Here is a 12,305-nt window from a genome sequence, read left to right as displayed (position 1 = left end):
TTGACTTGACATATCCAGTGAAGACTCAGATGGAACCAGGGCTTGGGAAATGCAGATCCCCAGCCAGGAAGAGTGGGTCCAGACAGAGATGGTCTTCTCCCCGCTCTGATAATTCCCAGCACCCATGGGGCCATAATTACACTTCAGGACCTCCAATCCAGTTTCCGATGCAGATCCAAATACTTCTATTGATTTTACTACCAGTAAGCTCCAGGATTCACTTAGAGGTCCTAGTTGGCTCGGGGGCCCTCAGGTAACTTTATGGTCTTGAACTTCGTTAAGACCCACACAGTTCCCACCATATGCAAGGACTATCCAGATCTGGTTGAGACTGTTGCTGGATCTCTTCTCTCCTTGGGACCAGTAACCCATCAGACCTTGCCAGTAATGGTTATCACCCTCCTGGGGCACTAGGAAATCCTACAATTTGGATTAATCCAGGCCCTTACGCTCCATCACCCTAGGTATACTCTGGCTTACCACCCATGACCCCCATATTCACTGGCGGAAGGGTATTCTACACATTAACTCCAGATATTTCTGGCTATCCTGCCTCCCAGGATCTGAGAACCAGACTGGTATATTCTGTGGTTCATGTCATGTGCTGGAAGACCCTGATCCTCAGGCAGCAAAACCACCGGGACCCTTAGTGCCCCTGAAGCTCCACCTGCCACAGCCAAGATCTCCCACAAATACTGTGACTCTGTCAATGTTTTTGACAAGGTGAAGGCAGACATCCTGCCTCCGTATTGGACTTACAAATGGCTGATCAATCTCTAGCCCAAAACCAAGATCCCATTTAGTAGACATATGCTCTCTCTGAACCCAAACTTGCAGAAGAAAGCTCGGAAGAGTTTCATCTGCCCATCCACGTCCCCAGTGGGTTCTCCAGTCTTTTTGGACAGCTCTTTGCAGGAGTGTTTTGACCACTGGGCCCTGAGCAAGGTGACCATATGAAACTGGACCCTGCTCTCATTTATCAACAAGATCTTAAATTGGCTATGTGTGGCCAGTATTTTGATGAAGATAGAAATGTTTGGTGCCTATAATCTGGTGTGCATGCATGACGAGAGATGAGTGGAAGACCACCTTTAATGCTCAATACAGCCACTATGAATATCTAGTCTTCCTATTTGGCCTATGCAGTGCTTCAGTAACGTTTCAACACTTTATGAATGATATATTCCAAGATAAGCTGGAGAAATGAGAGTTTGACTGGGACACCCTTGAATTTCTTGCATTTATCATCTTACCTCAAGGACTGGCATCTTCTAGATGGTGCTAGGTTCCTGGTCCAAGTTCTGATGGATCATGCAAACTTGCAGTCCCTAAAACAGCCAGGCACCTGAACGAGCAACAGGCACCCTGGTCCCTCCACTTGATGTGATTCAAGTTTGTGGTCACCTACAAGCTGGGGACAAGGAATGGGAAGGCGGATGCATTGTCACAAAAGGATGAGTACTACAAACTGGGTGAGGAGACAATGTCCATGATTCTCAAGCCCTCCAAGGTCATTTCTGGCACTGTAGCCTCTGACCTGTTATTCTCCGTCCACTCTGTTACCTAGCAATCACCTTGCCATCCAAACCTATCAAGCCCTAGACCACAACCAGGACCAGACCTTAACAGGAACTTGATGACCTGCTGTATCAGGATGCCTCTGTGGCATCCTATGTAGAGTCCTGTGACCTTTGCACCCAGACCAAGACCCCCATTCGTTCAAGCCCACTGGATCTCCTCCAGTCCTTACCCACTCCACCTCAGCTGTGGACCATCATTTCCGTGGACATTATCATGGAATTACCACTCTCCCAAAGCCACACTTTCTAGTGGTGATCAACCACTTAACCAAGATAGTGTATTTTGTTCCATTGCAGGTGCCTCCTCCCTCTGCTCAGGAGACAGCCTGCTTGTTTGTGATCAACATCTTTCGTCTCCACTGCATGCCTGCAGGATAATGTCTGACTGAGGATCCCAATTTATTTCCTACTTCTGATGAGAATTTCTATGCCGTCTGAATATCAATGCCCTAACCTCAGTGGCCTATCACCCAAAGACCAATGGGCAGGCAGAGCAAGTCAGTCAAGCCCTTGAACTACATGGCTTCCTCAACTTATCATCAATATTACTGACTGTCCCTGATCCCTCATGCTGAGTTTGCTTACAGCAATGCTATAGAGGTCTCCACCAAGCAGACTGCCTTCTTTGCTCACTAATTATGGTTTCTATCTTTGTGCTCATCCAGAGATCCCCTCTGAATCAATGCCCGCTGCTACCAAACTCACAACCCACATCCAGCAGGCACTCCAAGAACCTCAGAAGCAATTAGAAGTCACCAGGGCAACTTACAAATGGCATGTTGACCTATCCCGCCAGCTGACACCTGGCTTTGGGGTAGAGAGCCAAGAAGAACATGTGCTTCAGCAGATTCTAGACTCTCATTGGGTCCAAGGGAAACTACAATATGTAATGTACTGGAATGGGTATACCCCAGACAAATGTTCATGGGAATGTACAGAACACTTCCATGCCCCGGCTCTCCTGCGTGCCTTTCACCATGCTTACCCTTAGAAACCAGGCCCCAGGGCCTAGAGAGTATTGTCTGGAATCAGGACCTGCAGCAGACCTAATCTCCAAGCAGTCTCATCAGGACAGCTGGCCTGCAGCAGGTTGCCTGATTCACCATGCCACCTGATTGGCTGCAGGGGCAGCAGGCCGGCTCATAAGCCAGCAGAAGCAGCTTGCTGGATTCTCAATGCTCATGCTCACCACCGTGCATGCTCCTGTGTTACCTTGTTTCTGCTGCCCCTGCCTTGCACCCAGCCTTGCCTCCGTATTGTCTTCGCCTTGCATGCTACCCTGCTCGCTCCAGTTCCTGGCATCCGGCTTGACCCTCAGCTCTGGTATCCAGTTCCTGACCTCTGGTTTGACCCTTGACTTTGGCTTCTAACTGCTGACTCCAGCTTTGATCCTAGTCCTTGGTTCCTGATGTCTGCTCCAACCACTAGATTAAATTGCCCTTATCCTGGCTGGCTGAAAACAGTGTAAGCAGGGTGTGAATGAGCTCTCCCCTGACAAGTAGTGATGAGCTGTGGAAGAACACTTTAGGCGCTGACCTCGTTTGCATGGATACACCCACTCTGCTTAGGTGCTCAGCAGGATGGGATTGCTTGCCCAAATGATCACTTTTGGCTGGTGTTGATCCCCAGGCTCCTTGTTATTGAGGCAGGAGTAATAAGGGGTTGTTATCCTTGGTATGTGCATCAAAGGCAGCAGAACTATGCTTGGTAGTCCCTGATTGAGAGACTCGCCCTCAACTAAACAGCATTCACTAAGCAGGGGACATGGGTTCCAAAGGCCAGAGACGAGAGAGAGGGGTGGGTGCTGCTTAAGGGCTTTAGGCACTATTTGACCCTTCCTCTCTCCACTCTGTAATAAAAGGGCTAATTTAGGCTCAATTGAGAGTCTCTTCTTACACACCGCAGAGCTGAAATCATTGATAAGTAGGTCTCAGCATTAGACCTGCTTTGGGACAGTGTCTCTGATGCAAGGAACTACCCAGTGTGCACCAGCAGTGAAGATCCCCCACTAACAGCTGAAATCACTGAGAGCTGTGATCACTGAGAGTTGTGTTAAGTGGTAGCACCTGAAGATATCCCGGCAAGTGGCCGGCAAGGTGGCAGGCGATGAGGAGTGGTGAGTGAATGCCAGGACAGTGGAGCGAGCATGGTGCCTTCTCTCCACCCAGGATGGGAGGTGAACTCTGCAGATGTACTTCTGAACTCAGGGTATGCACTGATACAGGACAACAACTGTGAGTGGGGGGCGGAGAAGGGATGGGCATGTTAAAGGGACTTTTGGTTGCTGGACTTAAGAACCTGAGGGAAAAGGATACTGCCCAACTTACTTAGGTGGGATAGGGTAGGTCTTTTGCTCATGGTTTGTTTATGAACCCTGTTTGCGGCATTTTCCCAAATTAATGCCAGGTTACTTCCCTCCTTTTATTAAAAGTTTCTTTGCTGCACTCAGACTCTGTGCTTGCAAGAGGGGAAGTATTGCCTCTTTGAGGCGCCCAGGGAGTGGTATATAATTGTTCCAGGTCACTGGGTGGGGGCTCTAGCTGGTTTTGTGTTGTATTGTTGAAAAGGAACCCTGAGATACTGAACCCGGCCCTTGTTGCTGCCAACTCTGAATGGCAGAAGGGTTACAACAACACAGATAACTTCAGTGTTACCCCTAACTTGACTCATGTCCACACAAAAAAATCTCTAGCTTGAGTTAAGTAGTGCTTTTAACTCAAGCTAGTTGGCCTATCATGGTGGTGAGCTGAAGCTTGAGAGATGCTGATGCTCAAGCTAGTGATGCAGTAGAAATGCAACAGCTTGAGATATAATTCATCAGTAGCTAATCCAGCCACTCTGCTAATCCAGTCATTCCATGCTGCTAATCAAATCAGTCTGTACAAACTTTTGAGTCACACAGAGCTCTTCTTCTTCAGAAGAACTCTGTGTAGCTCAAAAGCGTGTGTCTCTCACCAACAGAAATGGGTCTAATAAAATATATTATTTCACCCACCTTGTCTCTCTCATATCCTGGGACCAACATGGCTATAAATACACTGCATATAACTCCAGTTTTGTTGTTTTGCAGTGTGATCACTCTCACCCTAGCAAAGCTAGTGTGAGTTCAGTAACGTGAGTTAACTGTTGCAGAGTTATCTGCCAATGATAGTGTTTCAGTCACATCATGTATGTCACATAGCCACAATATATCACCTGTATCAAAAAGGAAAAAAAAATCCATCATCCAGAAACAACCATAGATAAATTTGTGATAAGAACCAGCAGATTACAAAAGAGGTAATTGATGAAAAATTTGCCCAGTTTATTTATGCAACAAACTCTCCTTTCCCTATGATTAAGAACCCACACTTCATTAACATGTCATTAAGACCAGGATACAGTCCACCCAACAGAGCAGATGTCACAGGCAAATTGCTGGATAAAGTGTATGAAAGAGAAATTGAGCAGTGTGCAAAAGGTCTAGAGGATAAAATTGTTAACCTGAGTCTTGATGTGTGGAGCAAAGTCCACAATGATCCTGTTGTATGTGCTTGTGACAACAGAAGAAGGGAATGTCTTCCTTACAGAAACAATTGATACATCAGGAAATGCACACACAGCAGAATACTTACAAGAAGTAGCAGTAAAAGCTATAACAAACTGTGGAAAAAAAATTCAAATGTCTAGTACGCAGCTTGGTCACAGACAATGCTGCAAATGTATCCAAGATGAGAAGAAATTTAGAAGAGAGTGAAGAGAGACCCAAGCTAATAACATATGGTTGCAGTGCTCATTTGATGCACCTCCTAACTAAAGACTTCAGTATTCCAGAAATAAAGGCTAATGTTGAAACTGCAAAATACTTCCGTAACGACTTTGCACCAGCTGCTCTGAAAAAAAAAGTGGGAGGTACCAAGCTAACTCTCCCACAAGATGTGCGATGGAACTCAGTAGCGGACTGTTTTGAACACTATATCAAGAACTGGCCTAATCTGATGACAGTTTGTGAACAAAATCGTGGAAAAAATAGATGGCACTGTCACAGCCAAAGTTCTCAACATTGGGCTTAAGAGAAATGTTGAACACAGGCCGAGTACCCTGAAGCCTATTTCTGCAGCCTTGAACAAAATGCAGGGAAATAGCTGTTTTATTGCTGATACTGTTGAAATTTGAAAGGAACTGAGAGATCTTAAAAAGAGAAATATGCAATGACAGAGTTAAATTACAAGCATTACAAAAACAAATGGGACAAGTACTATCTCCAGCTCATTTTCTTGCAAATATTCTCAATACTCAGTCCCAGGGTCAAACCTTAAACTGCTGAAGAAGAGGAGTTGGCTATGACATGGACATCTAGCAATCATCCCCCCATAATGCCAACTATAATAAACTCAGAGCTAGTGGTGTACCATTCAAGAAATATATGTTTGCTGATGATGCTTTAAAGAAAGTCACACCAGTGAACTGATGGAAGTCACTTAAGTATTTGGCTTCAGAGACTGTTGAAGTGATGATCTCACTTCTTCTGCCAGTGTAGAAAGAATATTTTCTTCCTTTGGATTAATTCATTCAAATTGAGAAATCGTTTGGAACCTGAAAAAGCAGGAAAGCTTGTTTTTCTTGTCCAGATTATGAACAATCAGGAAAATGAAGGTGAAGATGACTGAGTTAGCTTCAGAAGCCAATAGTTTAAGTTTCTAATGTTGACCTGGCTGACATAGTTGATTTAATTTTTGTTTTGTTTTTTAAATATTTCATTAACTCTGAAACCTTAGTTAAACTTGTTTTTAACAAAAACAAACCTGATTTTAAAAAACTTGAATATATAACTAAATTCAAAAATTCATATGCTTGTTTTGTTAAAATATTATGTTTGAAGAAAAAAATCCAGAATACATAACGTTGTTGTTTTAGTTAAATTAAACAATTTAAATGTCTGTCTGATGGTGTTCTCCTCCTAAGACAGCATGGCAAGAAAATCCTCCAAATATTAATGATAGTTCACCTCCCAATGACTTCATAAATATCTGCTTCAATTACCTTTGGTAAATGAAATAACAAAGCAATCATTCATTTTCTGATATAGCTGTAAAACTAATCTGAAATGTTTTCAAAATAAATCAGTTAAAAATGTATAATGTGTACCTTCTAAAAATGAAACCTACATCTATCTCTGAGTTGTGAAGAATAGGTATTAAGGTTATAACAACCAACAAGACTGCACTTTTATGTAGAAATCCATGATTAAATCAAGTCTTCCCAACTCATGATTTAAATCAATTCCATTTAAATCCTGACAGGAACTACTGTTTTTTTTTGTTTTGTTTTGTTTTTTTTTAAATTTGGGGGTTGTATAGCACCTAGTACAATGGGGCTCCTGATCCATCACTAAGGCTCCTAGTTATTTCTTATTTGTATTACCATAACACCTATCTGATAGAAACCACTTGGATTGCTTAAAAATGGACAAAGCCCTGGAGCAATCCTAGGAAAAAATCCAGCAGTGGTGTATGAGGGACTAAATGTGATTTACTAGATCTTTTCTATCACTAACTTCCATAATCCAAAGTCCTGAGTTGAAAACCATTCAAATTCAGAGATACAACCAGTACAGTATCATTGCCCCCTCTTCTAGCCCTACAACCACTTGATTTGAGTGATGGAACATGTAGACCCCATATTAAATCAATTCTGCAAGAAACAGGCCAGCAAGATTCATAGATTCCAAGGCCAGAAGGGACCATTGTGATCATCTAGTCTGACCTCTGGTATAACACAGGCCATAGAACTTCCCTGAAAAAATTCCTAGAGCAGGTCTTTTAGACAAATATCCACTCTTGATTTAAAAATTGTAAGTGATGGAGAACTCACCATAACTCTTGTTAAATTGTTCCACTGGATAATTGCTCTCACTGTTAAAAATGTACACCGTATTTCTAGTCTGAATATTTCTAGTTTCAACTTCCAACCATTGGATAATGTTATATCTTTCTGTGCTAGACTGAAGACCCATTATCAAATATTTATTCCCCATATACATACTTATAGATGGTAATCAACTCACCCCTTAACCATCTCTTTGCTAAGCTAAATAGATTGAGATCCTTGAGTTTGTCACTTGAAGGGATGTTGTCCAATCCTTTAATCATTTTTGTGGCTCTTCTCTGAACACTCTACAATTTATCAACATTCTTCTTGAATTGTGGACACCAGAACTGGACACAGTTATCCAGCAACAGTCACTTCAATGCCAAATACAGAGGAAATATAACCTCTCTACTCCTACTCGAGATTCCCCTGTTTATGCACTCCAGGATTGCATTAGCCCTTTTGACCATAGAGTAGCACTGAGAGTGCATGTTCAGCTGATTATCCACCAGGACCCACAAATCATTTTCAGAGTCAATGCTTCCCAAATTAGAGTCCTGAAATTATGGTCTACATATTTTGTTCCTCAGTGTATACATTTACATTTAGCCATAGCAAAATGCATATTGTTTGCTTGCAGGCAGTGTACCAAGTGAGCCAGTGACCTCTTCCCCAATTTTTGTATCATCTGCAAACTTTTTCTGTGACGGTTTTTTATGTTTTCTTCCAGGTCATTGATAAAAATGTTAAATAGTGTAGAACTAAGAACTAATCCCAGCGGGACCTCACTAGAAACAAACACACACACACACTGATGATTCCTTGTTCACATTTGAGTCCTATCAGTTAGCCAGCTTTTAATCCATTTAATGTATGCCATGTTCATTTTATATAGTTCTAGTGTTTTAATCAAAGTGTCTCAGTGACACATCATGTCAGGGGCTAAGATCACAACCATGTCTTGCAGCTCAGAGGCCTATACCTCTCTGACCTGGTATTTAAAGGCATTAATTTCCTACACAGGCCATCTTCACAGTCCTGAGGAAGCTTCATAATGGGAGCCTATAAGATTGAATAGCACAGATTCTCCACTCCCAGCAGAATTCCTCCAGACAAACTTCCCCACTTTTCCCACCACCTCTGCGCAGTATCTAGCTCCCTGACCCAGCACTCCAGAGAGCTATGGTCACTGATGAGCCAGAGCTGGGAACAGTGGGCACAGGTGGTAGGCATCAGACACAATTACTAGGCAGATCTCTCTCTCTCTCTCTCTCTCTCCTCTCTCTCACACATACACACTAGAACCCTGGTTCTACAGCTCCCAAAACACAGGTCTCTACCATATGAGCTAAAGGCAAATTTCTTCAGCTAACATTATTAGTAGATCTCTTATTTTCATTGTGGGCCCAACAACTATAGGACAATGCCCCTTATACATATACAAAGCCAATATATTACAACAGGTCCAACAACATCTTGGGATATTATGGACCCTATTTTTAAAAGTTATGGTATAGGTGCACTTGCACATGCAAGTTGCAATTAGTTACTATCATCAGGTGGACAGATGGACATTTAGTCACCTAAACAACCATGTCCACACATTGTTAGCTGCAAATGTAGGTGACCAGTTACACAGACTTTTTGCAATGCAGAATTCAGGCCTCCAGTCATAAAAATTTAGTCCTATGTTTTAAAAAAAAATCGGTGTGGGTAAAGATGAGCAGCTCAAGACAGTTCTAGCCAACTGGGAGTGGGTGTCACTGAAGTTGTTTGTTATTTTCTGATGGGGGTGTGTGATGGGGGGGGGATCAGATACGTTTAGTTCGGAGACCACACTGATAAGGCAACATGGCAGGATAGATAAATAATGTCCTTGGCACAGTGCTCACTCAGCCTGGGGGAATGAGGTGTGAGGGAGGGCAGTGTGGCTGACTTGCTACAGGGAAAGGGTCCAGGTGCCATCATGCTGGGAAAGAAGTATCCTAGAGGAAGTGTCTGGTGTTCTCTGATGTTGTGAGGTATTAGAGAGGACATTACTTTCTTGCTGGATGTGGTGGGAGATGAAGGGTGGATGTGGGGTAGAATCTTTAGGTAAGGGTGTATGCTTGTTACTCTGAGGGTACATTGGTGACATAGTGAGAAGATGTTCCCAGGAGTGTTCTCTTGATGCGTAGAGGGAGGGGGAGGTGCTCAGCAGCAGGGGAAAGCTGGGTTTCTTATCCTCCGATCAGGCACAGGCGTCACAGGGAGAGGAACACATCTTTTGAAAAGTCTTCCCTCGGTGTGCTTTTGGGGGGAAGTGGTTCAATGCCTCCCACAGCGGTGGTGATTGGTTCTGCTCTCAGGGGGTTGTACAGGGTTTGTGTAGTTTGGGAAAGGTTTTAGGGTGGGAGGTACTGGTGAGCTGGATGAGGTGTGTGTGTGACATATATCCTTGGGGTGGTGTGTGAGAGTGTGGGCTGCAGAGGTGGATGGGGGGACAGTGTCCCAGGGGATGTGTGAGAGACAAGGTTGGTGAGATCGTATCTGTTAATAGATCCCCTTCTGTTGGTGAAAGAGACCAGCGTTTGAGCTACACAGAGCTTTTCTTCGGGTCATGTGAGATGTGTTATTCTGAGGCGATGTGCCCAAGCGTGCGTTTAGTGAGGGGGGCCCTTGGCAGGATGGGGTTTGTCACAGAGGCTGCGAAGTGAGTGCACAACAGAAGGGGGTTTCCTTGGTATGTCTCTGTGCAGTGGGAGGGACTCTCTGGGTGTTGTTATTCTCCGATGAGGCGGGGTGGGGGGAGATGTGCAGCTCTCACTGCAGTGATATGGATAGTCCGATCATAACAATAACCCTCCCATTAGGAGAAGGTGCGGCTGGCCCCTGATTCAGGTCTCAGAGCCCTCCCCCCTCTCAGGAGCATGCCCGCACCTCGGGATCCCCTGAGCCGCACCGCGGGGGCTCGCCCTGCAGCAGGAAGAGCACGGTGCCCAGCAAAGAACAGGGAGCTGTAAAGCACCGTTCACACCCAATGGCTTTGAGACACTGGGGGCAGGGAGAGAGAGACCGGGGCAGAAAAGTCCTTTACCTGTCTACCCCCCTTCAGCCACGGAAGGATGGCTACATGCAAAGGGAAAGGCAGCCAGAGAGCTGAGCAGCAGCAGCAGCAGCAGCAGCTTCCTGGAGCCTACTTCCCCCCACCCTCCCCGGCTCCTTACCTACAGTCCTGGATCCTATGCAGCCCATCACTCTAGCAGGTCCCCGCGGAGGAGGCAGCCGCCGCAGCAGTGAGGAGGATGGAAGTGGGAGAAGGTGTGTGTGTGTGCGGGGAGCTCCAGTTATGGTGAATGTCCAGTGTGGCCCAGCCTGTGCCGGCGGAGGGGCATGGTCCGGGGTAAACGCGTCTTACCCGCCCCGGAGAGACAGCCCGGAGGAGAGGCAGGGCAGGAGGCAGGAGATGCTCCGGTCCAGGCCCTCCGGCCAAGATGCTCTAACCAGCCACACCTCGCCTGCCACAGGGCTGCCTCCTCTCCCTCTGCTCCCTCTGCGTTCAACTGTCTCTTTCCCTCGCTCCGCTCTCCCCCCTCGCTCGCTGTTCCAGGCTTGGATGCTACAAGGATCTTCAGAGGAGGAGGAGGAGGAGGGCTGAGATTGGGTAAACAGCTCAGGTCCCGAGCGCGGGGCTGCCATTGGCTGATCCCGCGCCGCGGCTGCAGGAGGCAGGGAAGAGGGAGCAAGGAGCCCGCACGATGCCGAAAGCGCCGTCCGCACACACCCACCCGCTGGCAGCCGGGCTGGAGAGGCTGCCTGGCCCTGGGACCCCGGGGAAGGCTGGAAGCAGGCGAGAAGAGATGAGCGCTGGAAGGAGCAATTCGCGTTCCCAACAGAAGACAAAGGGAGCAATGGAGAGGGAGAACTCCCAGGGACGGGGCCATTTTGAGGCTGAGAGAGACAGACGGACCGAGGCAGCGAGGGAGGGGGGGAAGAGGGACGGGGACAGGTGCGTCTGGGAGCAGGGCAGCTGGCCGGAGAGGCCAAGCCGTCACCCATCAGGAGTAAATGTGGAGCGAGCCGTTACACTGAGAACATCCTGACAAGCTCAGTTCACCTGGGGCTAAGAGGCGCTGGAGGGAGGGAGGGGAGAGAGACAGAAGCCAAGGAGAGATGCGGAGCAGGGGGAGAGGAAAAGAGAGAGGCACTGAAGAGAAAGTGACACAGGGCGGGGGCAAGTGGCCTGAGGTCAGAACCCGGGCAATGCAGTGCCCTCCATACACACATAGTCACAAGCAGCACGCCAAGGGGAAGAGGGGGGCAGATAAACGATTGCTGGGAGAGGGCCAAGGCTCCCGCACCGTCCGCCCCCTGAGCGAGGGAGGGAGATGCGGCTTGTCACACGCTTCCATCTGTCCAGAGCATCCCATCTCCAAAGCTCATTTGCTAATCAAGCTGCAGCACTGTGAGGGCTGGGCCCAGCCAACGCCGTGGAGCTGCACTGCACAGCCGTGGTATGAATCACCAACGGGGGCAGTGGGAGAGACGGGGAGGGTGTGCAAGGGAGACAGGAGGAAAGAGATGAGGTGAGAAGGCAGCAAAGGGGGGAGGGCAGAACAGGTGAGAAGGGCGGGGGTGGGGGAGATAGAAAAAAGGAAGGAGGAGGGCTGGAGAGAAAACTGAGAAAGAGAACAGCCAGAGGAAAGGGATGGTCAAGGAGGATCATTCCGGGTGATTGATGGAGACTGGAGAGAGAGAACCAGAGAGCAGGAACAAGCAAGTGGATGGCATGGCAGCCTCAGGAAGCTGTCTCGGTAACTACACGTCTAAACTGGATCCAATTAAAAGAAAGACTCTCTGGTGGCCAGAGGCGGCAGCAGCAGCTGGATCCCATGG

At 46.8% G+C, this 12,305-nt stretch overlaps 1 protein-coding gene across 2 annotated transcripts in view; it reads right to left on the bottom strand.

The window, feature by feature from the left end:
- FAM131B (family with sequence similarity 131 member B) overlaps positions 1 to 11,357 on the bottom strand; it is a 61,501-nt gene extending 50,144 nt beyond the window's left edge. For both annotated transcript variants that reach the window (XM_034786724.1, XM_034786730.1), the window contains exon 1: positions 10,637 to 11,357. In XM_034786724.1, coding sequence (XP_034642615.1) covers positions 10,637 to 10,664 — 28 coding nt within the window. In that variant the 5' untranslated portion in view covers positions 10,665 to 11,357. The remainder of the gene's footprint in view (positions 1 to 10,636) is intronic.
- Positions 11,358 to 12,305: the final 948 nt, after the last annotated feature.

This window comes from Trachemys scripta, chromosome 1 (genome assembly GCF_013100865.1).
Source record: "Trachemys scripta elegans isolate TJP31775 chromosome 1, CAS_Tse_1.0, whole genome shotgun sequence".
In the NCBI taxonomy this organism is placed as follows: domain Eukaryota; kingdom Metazoa; phylum Chordata; order Testudines; family Emydidae; genus Trachemys; species Trachemys scripta.
This window is presented reverse-complemented; position numbering and strand designations above follow the sequence as displayed.